Source organism: Tachyglossus aculeatus, chromosome 17 (genome assembly GCF_015852505.1).
Source record: "Tachyglossus aculeatus isolate mTacAcu1 chromosome 17, mTacAcu1.pri, whole genome shotgun sequence".
Taxonomy (NCBI): Eukaryota; Metazoa; Chordata; class Mammalia; order Monotremata; family Tachyglossidae; genus Tachyglossus; species Tachyglossus aculeatus.
Window position 1 is genome coordinate 8,663,335 of NC_052082.1, and position 20,139 is coordinate 8,683,473.

General features: G+C 47.3%; 1 protein-coding gene across 3 annotated transcripts in view; it reads left to right on the forward strand.

The window, feature by feature from the left end:
* The window catches only part of SLC4A4 (solute carrier family 4 member 4), a 355,442-nt gene that overhangs the window by 329,382 nt on the left and 5,921 nt on the right, over window positions 1-20,139 (forward strand). For 2 of the 3 annotated variants that reach the window (XM_038758874.1, XM_038758873.1), the window contains exons 21-24: window positions 3,524-3,592; window positions 6,306-6,479; window positions 13,412-13,573; window positions 19,682-19,761. In XM_038758874.1, coding sequence (XP_038614802.1) covers window positions 3,524-3,592; window positions 6,306-6,479; window positions 13,412-13,573; window positions 19,682-19,761 — 485 coding nt within the window. Of the gene's footprint in view, window positions 1-3,523; window positions 3,593-6,305; window positions 6,480-13,411; window positions 13,574-16,711; window positions 16,809-19,681; window positions 19,762-20,139 lie in introns of all 3 variants that reach the window. The other variant, XM_038758875.1, reaches the window with a different exon arrangement.

Sequence of the window (20,139 nt, forward strand, 5' to 3'; positions counted from 1 at the left end):
CTACCCAACAGCGGGCTCACAGTCTAGAAGGGGGAGACAGACAACAAAACAAAACATATTAACAAAATAAAATCAATAGTATCGTAAATATGTACAAGTAAAATAACTAGAGTAATAAATCTGTACAAACATACATACAGGTGCTGTGGGGAGGGGGAGGAGGTAAGGCGGGGGGATAGGGAGAAGCAGCGTGGCTAGAGAAGCAGCGTGGCTCAGTGGAAAGAGCACGGGCTTTGGAGTCAGAGGTCGTGGGTTCGAATCCCGACTCCGCCACAAGTCTGCTGTGTGACCTTGGGCAAGTCACTTAACTTCTCTGAGCCTCAGTTCCCTCATCTGTAAAAATGGGGATTAAGACTGTGAGCCTTAGGTGGGACAACTTGATCACATTGTATCCCCCCCAGCGCTTAGAACAGTGATTTGCACATAGTAAGCGCTTAACAAATGCCATCATTATTATTATTATTAGGGAGGGGGAGGATCAGTCAATAATAATAATAATAATGATGGCATTTATTCAGCACTTACTATGTGCAAAGCACTGTTCTAAGTGCTGGGGAGGTTACAAGGTGATCAGGTTGTCCCACGGGGGCTCACAGTCTTAATCCCCATTTTACAGATGAGGTAACTGAGGCCAGAGAAGTGAAGTGACTTGCCCAAAGTCACCCAGCTGACAATTAGCAGAGTGGGGATTTGAACCCATGACCTCTGACTCCAAAGCCCGGGCTCTTTTCCACTGAGCCAGGCTGCTTCTCTGGTTCAGTGGTAATTATTGAGCACTTACTATCTGCAGATTACTGTACTGTGTACTTGGGAGTGTATACTACAACAGAATTAACAGAATTTTCTTTCTGACATTTTGGGCCTCAAAAGCTCTGGTGGTCACCTGAATCCATCAATGGTATTTATCGAAGGCTAGCGTGGCTCAGTGGAAAGAGAACAGGCTTGGGAGTCAGAGGTCATGAGTTCAAATCCCGTCTCCCCAAATTGTCAGCTGTGTGACTTTGGGGAAGTCACTTCACTTCTCTGTGCCTCGTTACCCCATCTGTAAAATGGGGATGAAGACCGTGAGCCCTACAACCTGATCACCTTGTATCCTCCCCAGTGCTTAGAACAGTGCTTGGCACATAGTAAGCATTTAACAAATACCGTCATTATTATTGTTATTGCTGTGTGCAGAACACTATCATTATTATTATTATTATTATTATTATTATTATTATTATTATTATTATTATGGTACTTGTTAAGTGCTTACTATGTGCCAATCACTTTTCTAAGTGCTGGGGTAGATTCAAGTTACTCAGGTTGGACAAAGTCCCTGTCCCACATAGGGCTCATACTTTTAATCCCCATTTTACAGATGAGATGACTGAGGCCCAGAGAAATGAAGTGTTTTGCCTCAGGTCACAAAGCAGATATGTGGTGGAGCGGAATTAGAACCCATGACCTTCTGACTCTCAGGACCTTGCTCTTTCCACTGAGCCGTGCTCCTTCAATTCTTGGAAGAGTACAGCTCAAGAGACACATTCCTTGCCCACAGTGAGCTTGCAGTCTAGAGGGGGAGACAGACAGTAATATAAATAATCATTTAATACAAATAGTTTATAATGTATAATTTATGGTTTGTTACATGAGTGCTGTGGAGCTGAGGGTGGGGAGAATAAAAAATGTCTAGCTTTGGAGCTTAGGTGTGCCTGGGTTATTGCCTTGTGGTTTTAGGGCTGCCTCTTCATCCCAGCCATTCAAACACTTTTGAAAAGTTATCAGGAAGATTTCTGGCAGCAGTGGTGACATTTTGGAAGCCCCCCAGTTTCAGACTGAAAAGGTTTGTCAGTGTTTTTAGCTTGGCACTCCTTTTAGGCCACTGGGGAGGGAATTGGCTGCCAGTAGGCTCTGCTGCTTCTCTGTTATTTGGGCTAGGGCTCAAGACAGGGCTGAAGATTCAGACAAATCCTTCATTTTGTCCAAATAAAGATAATGGTAATAGTGGTTTTTGTGAAGAACTTAGTATGTTCCAAACACTGAACTAAGCACTGGAGTAAATAAAAGGTAATTAGGTTCCAAAAGGGGCTCATAATCTAAGAGGGAGAATGGGTATTGATTCCCATTTGGCAGATGAGGGAACTGAGGTACCAAGAAGTTAAGTGACTTGCCCAAGGTCACACAACAGACCAGTGGTGGAGTCAGAATTAGAACCCAGATCCTTGGGTTCTAACTTGTACTTCCCAAGCGCTTAGTACAGTGGTCTGCACACAGTAAGCGCTCAATAAATACGATTGATTGATGGATTGATCCTCCGGCTCCCAGGCCCATTCTCTTTCCATTTGTTCAAAGAAATGTGCCCCTCCCCAAGACCTGCTATGCTCTAACAATCAATCAATCAATTGTATTTATTGAGAGCTTACTGTGTGCAGGGCACTGTACTAAGCACTTGGGAGAGTACAACACAATATAATAGACACATTCCCTGCCCACACCGAGCTTATCGTCTACAGGTAGAGACAGACATTGATATATATAAACAAATTACGTATAAGTACCTAAATGCGGTGGGACTGGTGAATAAAGGGAGTAAGTCAGGATAATGTGGAAGGAAATGAGAAGCAGAGAAGCAGCATGGTTCAGTGGAAAGAGCACGGGCTTTGGAGTCAGAAGTCATGGGTTCAAATCCCAACTCCGCCACTTGTCAGTTGTGTGACTTTGGGCAAGGCACGTAACTTCTCTGTGCCTCAGTTCCCTCATCTGTAAAATGGGGATTAAGACTGTGAGTCCCACGTGGGACAACCTGATCACCTTGTAACCTCCCTTGCACTTAGTAAATGCTTAATAAATGCCATTAAAAGAAAAATGAGAAAAGAGGAAATGAGGGCTTAGTCCGAGAAGGCCTCTGGAGGAGATGCACCTTCAATAAAGCTTTTGAAAAGAGGAGAGTAACTGTCCATAGGATGTGAGGAGGGAGTCAGGCCAGAGGCAGGACATCGGCTAGACGAGATAGACAAGTTTGAGATACAGTGAGTAGGTTGGCATTAGAGGAGTCAAGTGTGCCAGCTGAGTTGTAGTAGAAGAACAGCAAGGTGAGGTAGGAGAGTGAAAGGTGATTGAGTACTTTTAAGCCGATGATAAGGTTTCTGTTTGAGGTGGAGGTGGATGGGCAACCACTGGAGTTTCCTGAAGAGTGGGAAAACATGGCCTGAACATTTCTGTAGAAAAACCATTGTCAATCTCGCCATCCTGGGGAAGAATGAATATAACAAGCACCTCTTTGCTCACGGTACCTATTTGGAAATGGATTGGAAGCAATGGGACATTTCGGTGACATCCTTTATCCTCTCCGTAGATCCACACTTGGCTTTCCAGAACTCTTCCTTAAGGCCCAGGTGATGGGTAAATCAGCCAAGGAAGAATTAGACTTATCCCTTACATATCAAGTTCCTTGTCCCTCCATATTTCTTGCTCTTCACTGTAACGGAGCCAATTTTTTTTTGCATCTATTCACTCTTTTCCCATTCTTCTCCCTCCGTAGTTCATTCCCATGCCTGTGCTGTATGGCGTGTTCCTCTACATGGGTGTTGCGTCCCTTAACGGTGTGCAGGTGAGTGCTTCCCAGAAACTGGACCCATCCTGCTCATTGAAGGAATTTCAGGGAAGGACCTCCCCGGGGACAGCGTTGGAAATCATTAACTGGTGGGGCCCGAAGGTCCCTATATTTCTTCCTCCTTCCTCCTTCTCTCCCTCCGTTCCCCTTTCCCAGACATCCATCATTTTGGGCCAGTGTTTGCACACGCTATCGCCCTGTCCCGCTCTGGGAGGAGAGATTTGTAAAGCTCATTTGTTCAAGAAATCCGGCTCCTGCTCCGGCTCCTGCCAAGGACAGAAACTGCCCTGTCTGGTGTAAGCTCAGCACCTCCTCCTCAATGACCCCCACCTCCAGCCACTCACCCTCTCCCTGTCACCCAAGGTGGGTCCCTCAGGGACCTAGGGGGTGGGGTCCGCCCGACCCCCCGGTTTGCTTCCCACTGAACTCACACCTTTGATCACTTCATTGGGTGCTAATGAAGAGAAAGAAGTGGATATGATTTATGTGTGGGCTTTTGTCTAAAACGTCAACTGCCCTCTCACAGTCTGGGAAAAGTTGGCCTTTTTTTATCTTTTCATCCTGGAATGATGATGTAAGAGAACCTGCTCTGGCCACACAGGCTCGTTTCAGTCGGCAGCCGGGACAAGACTGAAAGCGTGTGTGTGTTGCTGTCTGGCTCCATTAACTGCCGCCTTGTTCAGCCAAACGCTGCTCAGAGGGAGAAGACAGGCATGTCCTACGAAGCTCCCCCAGAATCCCTGTGGCCCCTTTATTAAAGGGGCTCTGGCTCTCATTCCCAGAATACAGATTTCTCTGGCTTCAGCTGGGCCCAAGACCAGAAAGCTAACGAGAGAGATGAAGGGAATTGGGGAGTTTCCCAGTCTTGGGTCACTGGAGTGGAGGCATCACCAAGCCCAGTGTCAGGGGGGTCAGAGTATCCTGGTGTCAGAGTCCCAAGGGGTCAGGGTCCCAGGAGGTCAGCGGGTTAGCTGCAGGACAGGGTGTCCAAGCATCAGATAATCAGGGGGTCAGGGTACCTGGAGGTCAGGAAGTTACCTGGGAGTTAGAGTACCCAGATGTCAAGATTCCCAGATGGGAGTCAAAGTCCCAGGGGATCAGCAAGTTACCTGGGGTTCAGGGTAGCCAGGAATCAGGGTATTCATGGCTCTGGTCCCCAGAGATCAGAGTCCCAGAAGGCAGATAATGTCTGCCTGGCAACCGTTGGATTGGGATCCTGCCTTCCATCGGTGACAAAAGAACAGTAGCAAAATCAATCAATCAATCAATCGTATTTATTGAGCACTTACTGTGTGCAGAGCACTGTACCAAGTGCTTGGGAAGTACAAGTTGTCAACATATAGAGACAGTCCCTACCCAACAGTGGGCTCACAGTCTAGAAAAGCATTATCGAGTCAGACCAATGGCCACCCCCAGGATTCCCTCTCCCACTGTGGCCACAGGATGCATGGAAAAGCAGTGCGGCGCTAGAATGGGATGGGATGTTTCAGGATGGATCATTTAGTATCACTAACTTTCCGTCTAGTTACGGACTGTTTGTCCATGAACCTACTGAAACCCCCTTGAACTCACTGGTAATTTGGGGGCTCACAACTTCTGTTGAGTGGGGGTGCGGGGGAGAAGGCTATAAACTTACCAACCACAGAGAAGCAGCATGGCTTATTGGAAAAGAGCCTGGGCTTTGGAGTCAGAGGTCATGGGTTCAAATCCCGACTCCGCCAACTGTCGGCTGTGTGACTTTGGGCCAGTCACTTAACTTCTCTGTGCCTCAGTGGCCTCATCTGTAAAATGGGGAATAAAACTGTGAGCCCCCCGTGGGACAACCTGATCACCTTGTAACCTCCCCAGCGCTTAGAACAGTGCTTTGCACATAGTAAGTGCTTAATAAATGCCATTATAAACCACAGGGTCGAGCAGGGCTTCCTTATGTTGGTTTTGAACTGGCCACCTTCGGCCTCTTCCATGGCGGAGAGGGATTCAGTAAACGACAATTCCATGGCCCACCTTTCTACCTGCTTCTGTAATCCTATCTGTTCTCTGGGCCTTCCCAGTTTGAGTCATCGAATCAATCAATTGAGCACTCTCTGTGTGCAGAGCACTGTACTGTACTAAGCGCTTGGGAGAGTATCACCCCATCCCCCTAGTCATCTCGGTTGCCTTTCCCCCACCTTCCCGAGTGACAGACCGGTTCAAATCAGTCATTTGTATTTATTGAGTGTGTAGAGAAGCAGCGTGGCTCAGTGGAAAGAGCACGGGCTTGGGAGTCAGAGGTCATGGGTTCAAATGCCGGCTCCACCAATTTCATTCATTCATTCATTCAATCGTATTTATTGAGCGCTTACTGTGTGCAGAGCACTGTACTAAGCTCTTGGGAAGTACAAATTATCAGCTGTGTGACTTTGGCCAAGTCACTTAACTTCTCTATGCCTCAGTTCCCTCATCTGTAAAATGGGGATTAAGACTGTGAGCCCCACGTGGGACAACCTGATCACCTTGTAGCCTCCCCAGTGCTTAGAACAGTGCTTGGCACATAGTAAGCACTTAACAAATGCCATCATTATTATTACTGGGTGTAGAGTGCTGTACTAAGCGCTTGGGAGAGTCCAGTATAATAACAGACACATTCTCTACCCACAACGATCTTGGCAAACCTGGTTCAAGGGGAATTTATGTCATTTTCTCATCCCCCTGCCCACCCCAATCTCCACAGTTCATGGATCGCCTGAAGCTGCTGCTGATGCCCCTAAAGCACCAGCCCGATTTCATCTACCTGCGCCACGTGCCTCTTCGCCGGGTCCACCTCTTCACTTTCCTGCAGATATTGTGTCTGGCTCTTCTCTGGATTCTCAAGTCCACCGTCGCGGCCATCATCTTTCCAGTCATGGTAGGCATTTGTGGGCCTAATCTGGTTCGTCTCCCCCATGCATTCCGGTGGTTTGCCCGCAGCTGCTTGTGCTAGCTGCTGCTACAGAAGCAGCATGGCCTAGTGGGTAGAGCACGGCCCTGGGAGTCAGAAGGACCTGGGTTCTAATCCTGGCTCTGCCACTTGTCTGCTGGGTGACCTTGGGCAAGTCACTTCACTTCTCGGAGCCTCCGTTACTTCATCTGTAAAATGGGGATGATGACTGTAAGCCCCACGTGGGACAACTTGATCACGTTGTATCCCTCCCAGTGCTTTGCACATAGTAAGCGTTTAACAAATGCCATTATTATTATTATTATTATTATTATTATTATTATTATTCTCTGGGCCTCCATTACCTCATCTGTGAAATGGGGATTACGACAGTGAGCCCCATTTGGTTATTTGCCCCACTTAAGCCCCACTTATTTTGTTAATGCTGTGCATCTAGCTTTATTTCTATTCATTCTGATCACTTGACACCTGTCCACATGTTTTGTTTTGTTGTCCGTCTCCCCCTTCTAGACTGTGAGCCCATTACTGGGTAGGGACCGCCTCTATATGTTGCCAACTTGTACTTCCCAAGCACTTAGTACAGTGCTCTGCACACAGTAAGTGCTCAGTAAATACGATTGAATGAATGAATAAATGAATGAATTTGGGACAGGGACTAGGTCCAACCTGATTAGCCAGTGCACAGTACAGTGCCTGGTCATAGTAAGCACTTACCAATACCACAATTATTATTATTGTTATTGTCATTACTATTTGTGAAGCACTTACTATGTGCCAAGCACTATGCAAAGGGCTGGAGTAGATACAACATAATCAGGTCAGACACAGTCCCTGTCCCCCAATGTTCTCACAGTCTTAAGGGGAGGGAGGAGAGAAACAGTGTGGCCTAGTAGAAAGAGCACAGGCTGGGAAATCAGAGGACCTGGGTTTTAATCCGGGATCCTCCACTGACCTGCTGTGTGACCATGGGCAAGTCACTTCACTTCTCTGTGTTTCAGTTCCCTGACTTGCAAAGTAAGGATTCACAATACCTATTCTCCCTCAGAATGTGAGCCCCATATGGGACCTGATTACTTTGTATCTGCCCCAGCATTTAGTACTGTGCTTGTCATATAGTAAGCGCTAATGCCACAATGATTATTATTATTTCATCCCCGTTTTACAGATGACTAATCCGAGACACGGAGAAGTTAAGAGACTTGTCTGAGCTTACACAGCAGACAAGTCACCCAAGGGTCTTGCAGTCTTAAGGGGAAGGCGAACAGGAAAAGCAGCATGGCTCAGTGGAAAGAACACAGGCTTGGGAGTCAGAGGTCATGGGTTCAAATCCTGGCTCCGCCAATTGTCAGCTGTGTGACTTTGGGCAAGTCACTTAACTTCTCTGGGCCTCAGTTACCTCATGTAAAATGAGGATGAAGACTGTGAGCCCCCCGCGGGGCAACCTGATCATGTTGTAACCTCCCCAGCGCTTAGAACAGTGCTTTGCACATAGTAAGCACTTAATAAATGCCATCATCATCAAATGGTAGAGCCGGGGTTAGAACCCAGGTCCTTTGACTACGAGGCCCATGCTCTTTCCACTAGGCCATGCTGCTTTTCCTGTTCATTCATTCATTCATTCATTCATTCAATCGTATTTATTGAGTGCTTACTGTGTGCAGAACACTGTACCAAGCACTTGGGAAGTACAAGTTGGCAACATATAGAGATGGTCCCTACCCAACAGCAGGCTCACAGTCTAGAAGGGGGAGACAGACAACAAAACAAAACATATTAACAAAATAAAATAAATAGAATAGTAAATATGTACAAGTAAAATAGAGTAATAAATCTGTACAAACATATATACAGGTGCTGTGGGGAGGGGAAGGAGGTAGGGCGGGGGGGATAGGGAGGGGGAGAGGAAGGAGGGGGCTCAGTGTGGGAAGGCCTCCTGGAGGAGGTGAGCTCTCAGTAGGGCCTTGAAGGGAGGAAGAGAGCTAGCTTGGTGGATGGGCAGAGGGAGGCCATTCCAGGCCCCGGGGGAGGATGTGGGCCGGGGGTCGATGGCGGGGCAGGTGAGAACGAGCCACAGTGAGGAGGTGAGCGACAGAGGAGTGGAGGGTGCGGGCTGGGCTGGAGAAGGAAAGAAAGGAGGTGAGGTAGGAGGGGGCGAGGGGATGGACAGCCTTGAAGCCAAGAGTGAGGAGTTTTTGCCTGATGCGTAGGTTGATTGGTAGCCACTGGAGATTTTTGAGGAGGGGAGTAACATGCCCAGAGCGTTTCTGCACAAAGATGATCCGGGCATCAGCGTGAAGTATAGATTGAAGTGGGGAGAGACCAGGAGGATGGGAGATCAGAGAGGAGGCTGATGCAGTAATCCAGTCAGGATAGGATGAGAGATTGAACCAGCAGGGTAGCTGTTTGGATGGAAAGGAAAGGGCGGATCTTGGTGATGTTGCGGAGGGGTGAATGAGAGAGCAGAGTCGAGGATGACACCAAGGTTGTGGGCTTGTGCGACGGGAAGGATGGTAGTGCCATCAACAGTGATGGGAATGTCAGGGAGAGGGCAGGGTTTGGGAGGGAAGATAAGGAGTTCTTCCCCTGAAGATTGCAAGACCCTTGGGTGACAGATTAGAACCCAGATCTTCTGGATCCCGGGCCCTTGCTCTCTCACTAGGTCCCACTGCTTCTGTTTTTTCCCAATCACAGAAATTTGGTACCAGTCCTCAGGTGGGGCCCTCCCTCCACTAAACCCCTGCTCTGTGTGCTCTTTTTGGTCTGGAAAGCCTTGTGGGAACTGCCAGTTAATCTGTGTGAACTGCCAATTAATCTGTGTTTTTCTGAGAAACCAGAGTTAAAGTTGACCCTCATTTGCCGCCACTGTCAGATTTTATCCCCTCCCGTCCGGCTCCACCCTGCCTCTGTGACCCCTCCCGTGGCCACATGAACCTGTGGGAAAACACACTGGTTTCCCAAGTCCCTGAAATACTCCCCTCTGACCCTTCCCACTTTTCTCCCTGTGTTCTCCTGCCTCCCACCGCACTAAACCCCATCTGACAAGAATGCAGACGCGAGGTTAAAATCGGGCAAGGTGGATGAAAAACCCACACGGTATTTTATCAGGAAAACGACAGTCAGTCTCTAAAGGTGTAATTAGTGGATTCAGAATGGGAAATAGGACTTGGGGTTGGACTGGCTGGTATTCGTTTGGCTCATAATAATAATGATGGCATTTGTTAAGCGCTTACTATGTGCAAAACACTGTTTTAAGCACTGGGGGGATACAAGGTGATCAGGTTGTCCCACGTGGGGCTCACAGTCTTAATCCCCATTTTACAGATGAGGTAAGTGAGGCTAGAGAAGTTAAGTGACTTGCCCAAGGTCACACAGCAGATGTGGCGGAGCCGGGATTTGAACACTTGACCTCTGATTCCCAAGCCCGTGCTCTTTCCACTGAGCCGCGCTGCTTCTCGAGTATTGCTCATGAGTATTAGCATCAGTCCCCTCATTCTTCTGGGGAATTGCGGGGGGGATTTTCTGTTCAGGAGTGTCTCTCCAGGGTCTCTCTGATCCACTGGATAAGAAGTCATGTTTTGAGGGTGAGAGCTTTCACAGTGGTCACCTGGGCGGTCACCCAGAGTCCTATGGGGTCGATGCAAGCTGACACATGAGGCCAAGTCTCTCCCCATCAGCAGTGGCCGCCTCGCGGGCTCCGATTTGTCTGTCATCATCATCATCATCAATCGTATTTATTGAGCGCTTACTATGTGGAAGCCCCAGCCCACACTTGGAGATCAACTGAAAGCCACTGGGAGGCCTTGAAGTGTGCAGCTCAATCAAAGCAGTGTGGTCTAGTGGACAGAGCCTGGGGCTAGAAGTCCAGTGCTTAGAACAGTGTCAGAGCTCAAAACAGTGTTTGGCACATAGTAAGCGCTTAACAAATACCTGTCTACCTGTTTTGTTTTGTTGTCTGTCTCCCCCTTCTAGACTGTGAGCCCGTTGTTGGGTAGGGGCCGTCTCTGTATGTTGCCGACTTGTACTTCCCAAGAGCTTAGTACAGTGCTCTGCACACAGTAGCGCTCCCTTCAAAGCCCTATGGAGAGCTAACCTCTTCCAAGAGGCCTTCCCAGATTGAGCCCCCTTTTTCCTCTCCTCCTCCCCATCCCCCCCCACCCTACTTCTTCCCCTCCCCACAGCACCTGTATATATGTTTGTACAGATTTATTGCTCTATTTATTTTACTTGTACATATTTACTATTCTATTTATTTTGTTAATGTGTGTATGTATGTGTGTGTGTACATATATATACATTTATAGGCAGAGACAGGGTAGATGCTTCATCTTCCACTGCAAAGTCTTCTAGATTGTGAGCCTGTTGTTGGGTAGGGATCGTCTCTATATGTTTCCAACTTGCACTTCCCAAGCGCTTAGTAAAGTGCTCAGCACACAGTAAGCGCTCAATAAATACGATTGAATGAATGAATCTAGCTTTAATTCTATTTGTTCTGACAACTTGACACCTGTCCACATATTTTGTTTTGTTGTCTGTCTCCCCCTTCTAAACTGTGAGCCCATTGTTGGGTAGGGACCGTCTCTATATATTGCCAACTTATACTTCCCAAGCACTTAGTACAGTGATCTACACACATTAAGTGCTCAATAAATACGATTGAATGAATGAATGAATTATTATTATTAAGTCGGGTGACCTGAGCTCTCTAGTCTCAGCTCTGCCACTTGTCTGCTGTGTGACCTTGGGTGACTCTCTTTGCTTCTCTGTGCCTCAGTTTCCTCATATTTTAAATGGAGGTAGACTGTGGTCCCTCAGTAGGACAGGGATTGTGTTCAATCAGATAATTTTTTATGGTATTTGTTAAGCACTTACTATGTGCAAGGCACTGTACCAAGCGCTGAGCTACATGGGGCTCACAGTCCTACTTTATGGATGAACTAACTGAGGCAAAAAGAAATGAGGTGATTTGCCCAAGGTCCCATAGGAGACAAGTGGCGGAGCCAGGATTAGAACACAGGTCCTTCTGACTCCCAAACCATGCTCTATCCACTAGGCTACACTGCTTCTCTGTCGCTGCTTCTATCTCAGCAGTTAGGACAAACTTAATAAATACTATAATTACATTATAAAGGACAATAGAGCCAGCTTCCATTGTTTTCTAGGACCTTTTCTGGAAAGAGCAACGCCACTACATTATACATAGAACCTGGGCCTTTTCTTGGGATTCAGGTGGGCTGGTGGGAAGACTTCTCCTCCGGTTTCCAGTTCACAGACAGAGAAACTGAGGCAGAAGTTCAGACTTGGCCGAACCCCTATAACTAGTTAGAACTCAAGACTGCCTGTTCGGAAAGAATCACTCTCTAGGTTGCCTCCTTTAAGAGGCATTTCAGATTCTGTGGTGATTTCCTCATGGCGAAAGATACCAGATTCTCCCACAGCCTGAATTCCTTCTGTGTGGAAGGAATACCACCAATACAATACAATCAATTACAATCAATACACCAATACAATCAATTGATTGGTATTTATTGAGCGTTTTCTGCATGCAGAGTACTGTACGAGGCACTTGGGAAAAAACAATATGGCAATATGACAGACACATTCCCTTGCCTCAGTGAGCTTACAGACTAGAGGACAAGCTTACAGTCTAGAGGGAAGCCACCCTTTTTAGGCACTTGGCCCTACTATAGCACCCTGACCCAGAATTAATTAGTCTTCCCCTCATGAACTGTAGTAACAGCGAAGGGAGTCAGTCACTGGGCATTTCCACTCTGGCCCCAGAGACCATAATCAAAAGCTCTGGAGTCCCCATCTTCTTGTCCACGGAAGGGTGACCATACATTCAATTTTACATCTGATAGTCCAGGGTTGGGTAAGTTACTTCACTTCTCTGTGCCCCAGTCAACTCATCTGTAAAATGGGGATTAAAACTGTGAACCCCTTGTGGAACAGGGACTATGTCCAACCTGATTAACTTGTGTCTACCCCAGGTATCCACCCCAGCGCTTACACATAGTAAGTGATTAACAAAAGCCATTATAAAAAAAGGAGTGATGGCAGAGACGAGCCTATCCCAGGAAGGCTTAGGAAGTGGGAGGTTAGCTTGCCGTGAAATGGTTGAGGGCTCATGGATTTCCTGGCTCAGAACAGAGTCCATCTGGGCCTGCTTCGGCCTAGCCCATCTGTGTCTCCTTTTCCAATTCCTGTTTCTAAATGGCACAAGTGAATAGGATTCTGCAGGCGACTCTGATTTCCTTTTCTGTTCAGGCCTGTGTTTTCGGATACCCTGGAGACTACAATTCCTCTTCAACAAGGGAATCTCAGTAATGGATTTCTCTTCCCTGACCCTTTTTTTATGGTATTCAAGTGTCGACTATGTCAATCAGTCAATCATATTTATGGAGTGCTTACTCTGTGTAGAACACTGTACTAAGCACTTGAGAGAATCCAGTGCAAAAGTGTTGGCAGATACAATACCTGCCCAGAGAAAGCTTTTTATGGTATTTGTTAAGAGCTGGACTGTACTAAGCACTTGGGTAGGTACAAGCTAATCAGTTTGGACACAGTCCATGTCCCACATGGGGCTCACAGTTTTAATCCCCATTTTCCAGATGAAGGAACTGAGGCCCAGAGAAGTGAAGTGATTTGCCCAAGGTGACACAGGAGACTAGTGGCAGAGCCGGGATTAGATCCCAGGCCCGTCTCTTTCCACTAGGCCATGCTGCTTCTCACCCTGCCCTGATGGTCTGAATTGGTTTCTGTATTTCACATTTTCAAAGGGAAAAGTACAAAATGCATGTCTTTGGAGACATTTCCATCTGAGGAAACTCCCAAGTCAGAGGGGCCAGCGGGTCGATCCCCCTGGGCATCTGGGCTAATTGGCTCCACTCTTTCCGTTCCAGATCCTGGCCCTGGTGGCCGTCAGGAAAGGGATGGACTACCTCTTCTCTCAGCATGACCTCAGCTTCCTCGATGATGTCATTCCCGAAAAAGACAAGAAGAAGAAGGAGGACGAGAAGAAAAAGAAAAAGAAGAAAGGCAGTTTGGATAGCGACAATGATGATGTAAGGCCCCTTCCTCCCCTCCCACCCCACCCCCCCAACACACACACATCATAAACCCTCCCGCCAGGTGGGACACAGATGGGAACACCGATGGGATAGAAGACGGTTTCCCCACGCAAGATGGCATCTCCAAGAAGGAAGACTCCGGTTTCTTTATCCCAGAAGGGGGCATCCATAAAGTGCCTTTCGGTCTGGTTTAAAACCAGCATTCTCAGTTCCCTGGCCTCCACCTCCTCTAGCCCCCCGATGTTTACTTTGTATTTTTGCAGTTTACGAAGGCCTTAACCCAGAGCATTGGCAGCGGTAATTTGGTCCCTACATTTGGGCTGAGCCCGCCTCAGGTCCAGAGCAAGAGATGAGATCTGTTCTGCCATGTTCTGGGCCGTATTTGTCTCGTTTCTTCTAATCCAGGCTTAAAAACTGGAGAAAGGATAAGTGCCTGTCTCCAGCGTGATTTGCCGGGGGCGCTGATCCCCGGCCGTAGTGTGCATTAAAATAATGAAACGTAGGCTGCTAATGGTGGTATTAAGGACATGACCTCCTCCTTGCCAGCCCTGGAGTTAGTTCTCACTCCAAACTGGCTCAAAGAAACTCTGCCCCTTGGGCTGCAGGGACGCTGTGGGTGGGAGGCGGAGGGGTGGTGCTGAATGATTAGTTGTTCCAGGAAAAGGGAACAGGTTTCAGGGAGACAGGGTGGCGATGGTCCAAGGCTGGAGATTTTTGAAATCAGTGCAGGGAGCAGGTTGATACGAGAGACAGGGCAGGGCTAGGAGAAGACTGGCCCCAGATTTGTGAGGCCTGAGTCTGGGGATATAGAGTTGGAGGGGAATTCAGATCAGCAATTTTGGAGTTGGCTTTGCCCAGATTTGGCAGGAAAGGCCAAGGTCCTAGGCTCGGGCACTGTAGTGGCTTTGGGGGCTTGGCGGGGCCAAACATGCTCCCTGAGGGCCCATAGCCAATAGCAGGGGTCACATAGTATTAAGATTGTGGCCCCATGTGGGACAGGGATTGTGTCCAACCCGATATCTTGTATCTACCCTGGCACTTAGTACAGTGCCTGGCACATAGTAAATGCTTAACAAATACCACAACTATTATTCACAGACATCAATCAATCAATGGTATTTATGGAGCGCTATGTGCAGAGCCCTGTACTAAGTGCTTGGGAGAGGACTGTGCAACAGAATTAGCAGACATGTTCCCTGTCCATAACGGCCTTACTGCCTAGACAATTACTCTTCGCCACTTCAAAGCTGGATTGAAGGCCCATCTTCTCCATAAGGGCTTCCCTGACTAAGCCCTCCTTTCCTCTTCTCCCATTCCCTTCTGCGTCGCTCTGACTTCCTTCTTTTATTCATCCCCTCTCCCAGCCCCGCAGCACTTAATGTACATAGCTGTAATTTATCTATATTAATGTCCGTCTCCCCTTCTAGACTGTAAGCTTGATGTGGGCAGCTGTAATTTATCTATATTAATGTCCGTCTCCCCTTCTAGACTGTAAGCTTGATGTGGGCAGGGACCCTGTCTGTTGTGTTGTTATGTTGTACTCTCCCAAGCATTTAGTATAGTGCTCTGCACACTCAATAAATGCAATTGCTGACAGACTGACTGACTAGAGGGGGAGAGAATGAAACTGAACGTGTGTAGGTGGTTATTTTGGTCTCCAGGTCATGACATCTCCTGGCCGGAATGGCAAATCCTGCTACATAGAGTTCATTCCTTCTTCTTCCTTTTCTACCTCTCCCAGGGTGTTGGTCAAGGGGTGAGGCTGAGCTTCTCTCTCTCTCCGTGCTCACTGCCAGAGGGGTTGAGTCAAAAGGGATTTGTTCAGTCTTGAGAAATGGGCAGGAATAGAAGATTTAGGCAACTCTAACCAAAAACGATCTGGGGGGGTCAGAGCGGACCCCTCCCGCATTACATATGGCTGATTCTGCCCACTAGAGTTTGTCGCTTGGTCTAGAAAGTTATCCCGGAACAAGAAGGGGATTCTCCCTCTTAACTCAGTACCGTCCAAAGTGACTTGCCCAGGGTCACACACTAGATATAGGTTGGAGCCGGGATTAGAAAACAGGTCCTTCTGACTCCCAGGAACCTGCTCTATCTTCTAAGCCATGCTGCTTCTGGTACTGTACTAAGTGCTTGGGAGAGTACAATGTAACAATAAACAGAGACATTCCCTGCCACAGTGAGCTTCCAGTTTAGAGGAAGGGGAGACAGACATTAATATAAAATGCACATAATATCTCCATGTTTAAACCCTACCTAAGGCTCTTGCTAGGCTGGTCTAGGAGAAAGGAGGATTAGAATTTGTTTTTACACTTAAAAGTCATTTCTCAAGGTTTGTCTTCGTGTCTAGTTTGAAGATAATAAGGAATGATGGTATTAATAAGCCCGTACTAAATGCCTAGCACTTTGCTAAGTGCCAGGAAAAAATACAGTGTGAGAAATTGCGTAGCCTCGAGGAAGGAACCTGGGCCTGGGAATCAGATGACTTGGGTTCTAATTCTGCTCCGCCACTTCTATGATGTGTGACCTTGGGTAAGTCACTTCACTTCACTGTGCCTCAGTTACCTAATCTGTATAGCAGGGATTAAGACCATGAGCCCAATGCGGGACAGGGACTGTGTCCAACCCAATTATTTTATATCTAACCCAGCGTTTAGTTCGGTGCTTGGCACATAGTAAGTGCTTAACAAATACCATTAAAAAAACAAAACACAAGGTTGTAAACTCCTTGTAGGTGGGGACTACCTTCAGTGGATATGTTTTTATGTATTCCCAAGCACTGAATACATTGCTCTACACAAAAGAGACCCCGGTATCATTTGCGAGAACCACTAATAATAATTATAATAATAATGATAACTACAATAACTTATTTTTCACCCTGCAGTTACAGCATCTGTAGAGCCAGCCTCTTCACTCTGAGGGCAAGGGTGAGGGAGGGGAAGCTCAGAGATCAAGGGAAAATTTTTTTTTAACTTTTTTGTAATTACTGTAAAGAAAATGAATTTTTCCTGACGAGAGAAAGCCTGAAGGGACTTTTTCCATGAGGACTCTCCTTCTGTGGGAAACTCTGGATTTGGGGGGAAAGCATGGTGGAAATGCTCTAAGAACTTTTGCACATTTCTTCCACAGTCTGACTGTCCTTACTCAGAAAAAGTCCCAAGTATTAAAATTCCAATGGACATCATGGAACAACAACCTTTCCTAAGTGAGAGCAAACCTTCCGACAGTGAGTAGAACTAATCCCTTGCATGCCGGCTCGAGTCTAACTTGCGCTCCCCTTTTTAAAATAATTATTTCAATAAATGATTTTTCTCTCCCTCCACCTTTCCTTCCCTTTATCGCCTCTACTTCAACAGCAGATTTACGCTCGAAGGATGTCGAACTTGAATTCTTCTCTCTCAGTGCCTCACCGTTAACCCCCCTTTTCCCTGTTGCTAACCCATTTTATCATTAAGTCTCTCTCCATTTCTCCACATTTAATTTCTGATCTCCACTGCACATAGAACCGTGTTGTTAATGGACTTGATCTTCCCTTTCCTCAAGTCCAGAATGGCCGCTTTGTAGCACCACACCACTGTCTGTCACTGTTTGTCTCTCTTAGGTTTCAGCCAATCATCTCTCAAACCAAATTCCCAGGGGGACGGCCTATTGCCAATTAATCAATTGATTGCGCCCAGTAGATGGTATAAATTTGCTCACTGATCACCCTGGGAATCATGTAACTTGAACCGCTGACTTCTTTAGGTAACTCTCGGGTTATATCGGTGACCTGCTTTTGAATGATTTTTCCACGTGGGTCTGCGTGTAAGCTGCTCCCTGGGGCAGTTCGTTTTCCCGGCTCATGTGTTTTCCCTATGGACCAGGGGGCCGATTTGGGAATGCTAAGGCACTGAGGCGTTCCACAGAGAGATCAGCGTCAGGGTATCGAGGCTACCGGGAAGTTCGTGTTGCATAGACAGCCATTTTTTTTATGGTATTTGTTAAGCACATACTATGTGCCAGGCACTGTACTAAGCGCTAGAGTAGATCCAAACAAATCAGGTCAGACACAGTCCACATGGGGCTCACTGTCTTATTCTCCATTTTACAGATGAGTGGCCTGAGGCACAGAGAAGTCAAGCAACTTGCCCAAGATCACTCAGCAGACAAGTGATTAGAACCTAGGTCCTTCGGACTCCCGGGCCCGTGCTCTATCCACTAGGTCTGCTGATAATAATAATAATTGTGGTATTTGTTAAGCACTTACTATGTGCCGGGCACTGTGTTAAGAGCTGGGGTGGATGCAAGCCAAATGGGATGTGTTCAACCCTGAACTTGCCGTCTTCACTAAGCGTTCATCCCTGTCCTCTCGTCACCCAGAGGCTCAAAGATCAGGGTCATTGGTCAGAGAAGCAGCATGGTGTAGTGGATAGCGCCACGGCCTTGGGAGTCAGAAGGTCATGGGTTCTAGTCCCAGCTCTGCCATTTGTCTGCTTTGTGACCTTAGGCAAGTCACTTTACTTCTATGGGCCTCATCTGTAAAACGGGGATTAAAACTGTGAGCCCCACGTGGGACAGGGACTGTGTACAACCTGATTTGCGTGTACCCACCCCAGCGCTTAGTACAGTGCCTGGCACATAGTAAGCACTTAACAAACACCACATTTATTATTATTATTATTGTCCAGACTCAAGTCTGAGTGCAGAGAGTGACCTCAGGGAGCTAATTGAGAGACCTCCCACCGTCCCTTCTTGAGTTCACAGCCAACTGTCCAGTGCCACCCTCATCCCGCCCCTCCGGAGAGCTAACATTCAGCCTGACCCCCAGATGGGAGCCTGCTTTTCCTCCAGGGCCTCGGAGAACCCAGCAGTCCTGGCCCCCAGGAGGGTGTCACCAGCCGAATCTGAAGCCTGGACGTTGGCCCAGGCAGGCTGCTGCCTCCATCCCACCAATCGTTCTTCCCCTTAATCCTGCTCTAAAATTATGATCAAATTAGTGTCACTAGATTGTGCCGGCCAACTGGGTGGAAAGAGATACATGCAGTTCTTCCAAAGCTCGTGTTTCGACCAGGCAGAGCTAGCAGAATGCGGGTGGGGAAATCGGGCATTTATCCAACATCACACGTCTGGGCTCATAAAGCCCAGTGTGATGTTGCAAGAAGCAATTGTGTCAAGGCACACGGGTTACAACAAGAGTTTTCCTTAACGTGAATTTACCAGGAACGTCACCCCAATCATCATCGGAGAACCAACTGCACTAGAGAAGCAGCATGGTCTAGTGGATAGAGCCCGGGCTCGGAGTCAGGGGGCCTGGGTTCTAATCCTGGCTCCTCCACTTGTGTGCTGGGGGACCTCGGGCAAGTCACTTCACTTCTCTGGGCCTCAGTTACCTCATCTGTAAAGCGAGGTTTAAGCCTGTGAGCCCCATTTGGAACAGGGACTGAGTCCAACCTGATTACCTTGTATCTACCATAGTACTTAGAACAGTGTTTGGCACATAATAAGTGCTTAAAAAAACATTAAAAAAACCTAATCTGGCTCCAATGCTCGAGGAAGGGGTCATTGTTTACCTTGATATTACTGTATGTTCAATATCAATAAAACCCTTTCCTGATCTAAAGAAATGAAATAGAGTATGGAAACATCTTTTAAGATCTTGGAAGTTGAAAGCTGTTTTCCACACTGTTTCTAATTCACTCCTCGGGCTGGGAAATTCTAATCCTCAGCATTGGAAACCAATGAAGGACTCAAATTCAGTGGAAGAAGGCTAGAGTTCAAGGGGCAGGGCATCCTGGGGTGGAACTTTTAATAATCAATCAATCAATAGTATTTATTGAGCACTTACTGTGTGCAGAGCACTGTACTAAGCGCTTGGGAAGTACAAGTTGGCAACATATAGAGACAGTCCCTATCCAACAGTGGGCTCACAGTCTAAAAGAATAAAGAATCATTCTAGGAGGAATTCACTCATTCATTTCCTTTCCCTCCTCCCTGTTAGGGGGGAGATAGTTAGATTTGCGCCTCTTTCAGTAGGTGGGTTGGTGAAGGGTTTCATTTGCCCCGAGATACTGTGCCAGGTGAAAGACCTCATGTGTATGCGTTTTATTTTAATCCATGCAGGAGAAAAGTCACCAACATTCCTTGAACGCCATACATCATGCTGAAAAAATTCCTTTCCTTCAGTCACTTGGCATGCCAAGGTAAGGAGCGGCATCTCGATAAGGGATCTTGGGATGTTGTCTGGGACAGTAACAAGGCAGAATGAGACTCTCACTGAACCCTGACCCGGGCTGGTGGAGAGAGAGAGGAGGATTGAATCCACCCATTCTCATGCACTGGAGATCACGAAACTGGATATCTGTCTCCTTTGTTCAACTGGAAGCTCCTTGTGGGCTGAGAACATGTGTTGAGCTTCTAATGTACTTTCCCCAGCACTTAGCTCAGTGTATTGTGCCCAACGGGGACTCTACGAACCCCATGACCCCCATAATCACCATCACAACTACCGCCAAAATTATCACAACCATAAGCCCTTAGTACAGTGCTCTGCACACAGTAAGCTCTCAGTAAATACGATT